At 45.3% G+C, this 6,182-nt stretch overlaps 1 protein-coding gene across 1 annotated transcript; it reads left to right on the top strand.

Moving 5' to 3' along the window:
- Positions 1-3,362: 3,362 nt before the first annotated feature.
- On the top strand, positions 3,363-5,916 carry LOC138899913 (uncharacterized). Its single transcript, XM_070186614.1, has 2 exons — positions 3,363-4,341; positions 5,390-5,916. The coding sequence occupies exons 1-2, from the start codon at positions 3,363-3,365 to the stop codon at positions 5,914-5,916; spliced, it is 1,506 nt and encodes a 501-aa protein (XP_070042715.1).
- Positions 5,917-6,182: the final 266 nt, after the last annotated feature.

The raw sequence follows: 6,182 nt of genomic DNA, 5'->3' as shown, positions 1-6,182 counted from the left end.
ATGGGTGTTTGTCAAAGCATATATAACATGGGCATGACAAAGAATATACAACATGAAGCATGTAACAGAGAATATACGACTTGAAGTCAATGATAAAGAATATACGACTTGGAGCATACGACATAGAACATGACAAAGAATAGACAACTTGAAACATGTGGTGAATAATATACTTGTCACGACCCAATTCTCCCTCCGTAAGACGTCGTGACGGCACCTAGTCTCTACGACTAGGTAAGCCTAACAAAATGCGGAAATAACAAAATGGAAGTAAAACTTAACAACTAACTGCAACAGATAACTAATAACTGGTAACAAAGTTGCTTGACATGTACAATAACCAATACTCTAGTAATACACAGTATTCCCAAATCCCGGAACATCATAAGTCACAAGCTACAGAAGGAAACTAGAATATCTATACACCAGAGTCTAATAAAAGAAATACGGAAGGTAAATGACATAGGAGAGAATAGAGGGGGACTCCGAGGTTTGCGGACGTGGCAGATATACATTGAAGTCTCTGTACAACAGCAAGCACTCTCAGCTAATAGCGGGGCTGATAAGAAGCACCTGAAACTGCACACAATACATGTGCAGAAGAGTAGCATGAGTACACCACAATGGTACCCAGTAAGTGCCAAGCCTATCCTCAGTAGAGTAGTGATAAGGTCAGGTCCAGGCCCTACTGGGGATATAATAATTAGACAGATGATATAATAAAATGAAGCAAGCCACTGAACTCGAACCAAGCTCAATCAATCGGTAACAACGCCTTTGCCACGAATATCAGACTCTGACTGGCCCAATCTAGACAGAATCAATTACATACCATAAATACAACTATAACAAACAAATCTAATCAAAGAAATCAAAGCTAAAGCAAGAAATTAGAAAATCGCCCCAAAAACCTCCCCGGGCCCACGTCTCGGAATCGGGTAAAAGTCACAAAATATGAACATCCATTCTCTCACAAGCCCGGTTATGTAATTTTTTTTGGGATGCGACCTCAATTTGAGGTCTAAATCCCCATTTTACAAAATTCCCTAATTCCACCTAAAACCCCTAATTTCCACCATGAAAAACTAGACTTTAGGTTGAAATCTTAGGAAATTTAATGAAATATTGAAAGAAAATAGGTTAGAATCACTTACCAATGATTTGGGGAAGAAGAGTTCTTTGAAAAATCGCCTCTAGGGTTTTCTTGATTTGAAAATTTGAAGAATGGGAGAAAATCCCGTCTTTCAGTTGTTAGTCGCAATTGCGATTAGGGGTTCGCAATTGCGAACCCCGCAAATGCGAGTTTTTCTTCGCAAATGCAAAGTCTCACTGCTATCATCGCAATTGTGATGACTTGTTCGCAAATGCGAACAATGGTCTCCTCGCAATTGCGACCAAATGATCGCAAATACGAACTCAGTGCTGACTCACCCCTTTTCACAAATGCGAACCTGACAGAGGTCGCAAATGCGAAGCCTGACCTCGCAAATATGAGATCAGAGGCCTGCACCAGAACTGAAACACGCCAGCAATGTTTCTAAGTCCAATTTCACTTTGTAGCATATCCAAAACTCACCCGACCCCTTGAGGGTCTATACCAAATATGCACTTGGGTCTAAAAATATCATACGAACTTGATCGCGTGATCAAATCGCCAAAATAACACCTAGTACTATGAATTGAACACCAAATCAAATGACATTTTCAATAAAACTTTGAAACTTCTATTTTCACAACCGGACGTCCGAATCACGTCAAACCAACTCCGTTTCTCACTAAATTTGACAGACAAGTCATAAATATAGTACTGGACCTATACCGCGTTCTGAAACCAAAATACGGAACCGATATCAATAAACTCAAACATTGGTCAAACTTAGATACTTACGGGGTACATGTTGTTTATGTACTCACGCTACAATTCTGCACTTGATGTGCAGGATCTGAGGCAGGTGTATCTAGTTATCAGTCGGGCGCGCACGCTTGACTTCTGGCTCGAGACCACACGGTGAGCTGCCCTTCCAAGCCGTTCAGCAGTAGCCGGAGTCTCCCTTTTGATTTATTTTCTGTCTATTTCCTTTCAGACAGTAGACTAGTATTCTTTTGTATATTCTACTAGAATGCTCATATATTTGTGACACCAGGTCTTGGCATACACTAGTAGACTCATGATTTTGGATTTATTTTTATGATGACGATTTGCACTCATTTGCATCCATTTAATTATTTTACATCTGTAAATTCCTAAATCTTTTAACACTGAGGAATGTTATTCACTTAGCAAACTTAATTAAAACGGGAAACCACTAGATTGTTCACTGTTGGCTTTCCTAATAATGTTGCTGGGTGCCAACACGGCCTAAACTGGAATTGGGTTGTGACGACATGGTATCATAGCACTAGGTTCACGTACGTCTCACAAGTTATGGGCAGACCTAATAGAGTCTTGCGGATCGGTGCGGAGATGTCCGTACTTATCTTCGAGAGGCTATAGTATGATAGGAAAATACTCTTTATTCATCTCCTATCGTGCAGTTGATGGTATACTAAGTTCTTTCTCTTATTCTCTCACAGATGGTGAGAACGCATGCAGCAGACGTTCCGGACTCGGGAGGAGTTGCTCCCCCTATTGCTAGAGGCTGAGGTAGAGGCCGGGGGAGGGCAACAACTAGAGGTAGGGGACGAGGACGTCCCAGAGTTGCCCCAGTTGCACCACCAGCCGATCCAGTAGCTGATCTCATTGATGAGGAGTAGGGCGAGATGCCGGCAACAGAGCCAGCCCCGGTAGATTTCATGTCAGCACCGGGCTTTCAGGAGGTCATGGGCTGTATGCTGCGGTTCATGGATTCTATGACCCAGGTTGGTTTATTTCCAGTAGACCCAACAACATCTCAGGTGGGAAGGGGAGCGCAGACCCCTACTGCACAGGCACCTGGGCATGCAACTGTCGTATATTAGACCTCGGGTACACTACCTGTGGGCGGGCCCCAGCAGTTACAGCGGTTGTACCTGAGCCTAGACCAGCTGCGGCCGGCAAGCCACAGAAGCTTTTGGATAGATGGACTAGGCTACACCCTCCTGTCTTTAGAGGTGAGCGACATGAGGATCCCTAGGACTTCATTGATAGGTGCAAGGACAGACTGCACAACATGAGGATATTGGAGTCCCATGGGGTTGATTTCACTACTTTCCAGTTGGAGGGTAGGGACCGAAGGTGTTGGCAGTCTTATCTTTTTGGCAAACCAGTGGGTTCTCCTCCCATGACTTGGGACCAGTTTACACAGCTTTTCTTGGATAGGTATATCCCACCCTCCTAGAGGGAAGAGTTGCGATGTTAGTTTTAGAAGCTCGAGCAGGGTTAGATGTCAGTGACCGATTATGAGGCGAGATTCTCTGAGTTGTCTCGCCATGTACTTATGATACTTCCTACTGACGTAGAGAGAGTGCAGAGGTTTGTTGCGGGGTTGCACTCCGGTATTCATGCTAGTATGGCCCGGGAGGTTGAGATGGGGAATTCTTATCATCTAGTGGTGGAGATTGCTCGGAGGATTGAGGGCTACCGCCAGAGATTTAGAGAGCAGATGCAGCGAGACAAGAGGACCCGTTTCTCTGGAGAGTTCATAGGTGCCCCAGCTGGGGGCAGAGGTCATTTTGGGAGGGGTCAGCCGAGCAGACCCCCATATTCAGCACCACCACCTCCTCGGGGTGTTCCAGCACGACCCTACTTTAGTTCTATGCCGGAGAGTTCTTACCGCCCGCCAGCTATTCAGGGTTCTTTCAGTGGGCACTCCGGTCATCAAGGTTCTTCCAGTGCCTATTTCAGTGCTATGCCAGAGAGTTCATACCACCCACCCGCTCTTCAGGGTTCTCCTGGTGGGTATTCGGGCCATCAAGGTCAAACTTCAGAGCAGCAGTCCACCGCTCCAAGAGGTTGTTATGAGTGCGGGGATCCTAGTCACATAAAGAGACATTTTCCCAGTCTACGGGGCAAGGCGGTGCAGCAGACTCAGCAGCCCATGATTTCAGCACCAGTAGTCGCACCCGTCGTCTGGCCACCCAGAGGCGGAGGGAAAATAGGTATGGGTCATTCTAGAGGTAGAGGTCAGGCAGGCGGGGGCCAGCCAGGTGGCGCTCTAGCCAGATTCTATGCTTTTCCTACCAGACCAGATGCAGTGGCCTTAGATGCCATGATCACAGGTACTATTTCTGTCTGCGGTGGGGGAGCTTCAGTACTATTTGATCCAGGGTCTACCTATTCGTATGCGTCATCTATATTTGCTCATTTTCTGGATATTCCTCGTGAGTTCTTGGGTACTCCTATTTATGTGTCCACTCCTGTGGGTGATTCTGTTGTTGTGGATCAGATATATCGGTCCTGTGTGGTCACATTCTGTGGATACGAGACTAGAGCGGATCTTCTGTTGCTTGATATGACCGACTTTGAGGTCATCTTGGGCATGGACTGGCTATCCCCATATCACGCCATCCTTGATTGCCATGCCTAGACTGTTACCTTAGCGATGCCAGAGTTTCCTAGATTGGAGTGGAAGGGTTCGTCTGTCACTACATCTAGTCAGGTTATCTATTTTATTAAGCCTCGACACATGGTCGACAAGGGTTGTTTGGCTTACCTAGCCTATGTTCAGGATACTACTGAAGAGTCTCCGATGATTGATTCAGTACCAGTAGTCAGGGAGTTCTCCGATGTGTTTTCTCCTGATCTTCCAGGCAGGCCACCAGATCGTGATATCAACTTCTATATTGACTTGGCTCCAGGTACCTAGCCTATATCTTTTCCCTCGTACCATATGGCTCCGAAAGAGTTGAAGGAGTAGCTTGAGGAGTTTCTAGCAAAGGGGTTCATTAGGCCAAGTGTATCACCTTGGGGTCCCCCAGTGCTATTTGTGAAGATGAAAGATGTGACTATGCGGATGTGCATTGATTACCGCCAGTTAACAAAGTTACCATCAAGAACAAGTATCCGCTGCCACGTATTGATGATTTGTTTGACCAAGCGGGGAGCTAGGGTGTTCTCTAAGATGGACTTGAGGTAAGGGTACCATCATTTGAATATTCGGGACTCGAATGTTCCGAAGACTGCTTTTCTTACTAGATATGGCCATTATGCATTTCTGGTGATGTCGTTTGGCTTGACTAATGCCCCTAGCAGCGTTTATGGACATGATGAACAATGTGTTCAGGCCTTATATTGATTCGTTTGTCATTGTCTTCATTGATGACATTTTGATTTACTCACATAGCATGGAGGAGCACGAGCAACATTTGAGAGTGGTGCTTCAGACCTTGTGGGAACAGAAGCTATATGCTAAGTACTCCAAGTGTGAGTTTTGTTTAGATTTTTTGACCTTCCTAGGGCATGTTGTATCAGGCAAGGGTATTAAGGTGGATCCCAAGAAGATTGAGGCAGTTCAGAGTTGGCCTCATCTTACTTCAGCGACTGAGATCAGGAGCTTCTTGGGGTTAACAGGTTATTATCACCGGTTCGTGGATGGCTTCTCATTTATTGCAGCACCTTTGACTAGATTAACCCAGAAGGGTTCTCAGTTTTGTTGGTTCAATGATTGCGAGACGAGCTTCCAGAAGCTCAAGACAGCTTTGACTACAACACCGGTCCTAGTGTTGTCTTCCGATTTGGGGATGTATACTGTGTATTGCGATGGTTCATGCATTGGCTTAGGTTGTGTATTGATGCAGGAGGGGCGAGTTATAGCATATGCTTCATGTCAGTTAAAGCCCCACAAAAAGAATTATCATGTGTACGATTCTGAGTTGGCCGCGATAGTTCTTGTTCTTAAGATCTGGAGGCACTATCTTTATGGGGTGTCCTGTGAGGTTTACACTAATCATCGCAGCTTGCAGCATTTGTTAAATCAAAAGGATCTCAATTTGAGGTAGCGTAGGTGGCTTAAGTTACCGAAAGACTATGACATCAGCATTCTTTATCATCCGAGCAAGGGGAATGTGGTCGCAGATGCCTTGAGTAGGAAGAAAGAGAGTATGGGTAGCTTGGCATTCATATCAGCGGAGGAGAGGCCACTAGCCTTGGACATTCAGTATTTGGCTAACAGACTTATGAGGTTGGATATTTCAGAGCCTAGCCGAGTTCTTTCATGCGTCATTTCCCAGTCTTCACTATTGGCGAAGATCAAGGCTCAACAATA

Source organism: Nicotiana tomentosiformis, chromosome 10 (assembly GCF_000390325.3).
Source record: "Nicotiana tomentosiformis chromosome 10, ASM39032v3, whole genome shotgun sequence".
In the NCBI taxonomy this organism is placed as follows: Eukaryota; Viridiplantae; Streptophyta; class Magnoliopsida; order Solanales; family Solanaceae; genus Nicotiana; species Nicotiana tomentosiformis.
Note: the sequence above shows the minus strand (reverse complement) of the source record. Positions and strands in the feature narration are given on the sequence as shown.

Bases quoted from the DNA above. Each gene is read 5' to 3' on its own strand.
- LOC138899913 (XM_070186614.1), top strand. From the start codon at position 3,363: ATGTCAGTGACCGATTATGAGGCGAGATTCTCTGAGTTGTCTCGCCAT. The intron at 4,342-5,389 runs GTGATTCTGTTG...ATGTTGTATCAG, and splicing joins TTATGTGTCCACTCCTGTGG to GCAAGGGTATTAAGGTGGAT.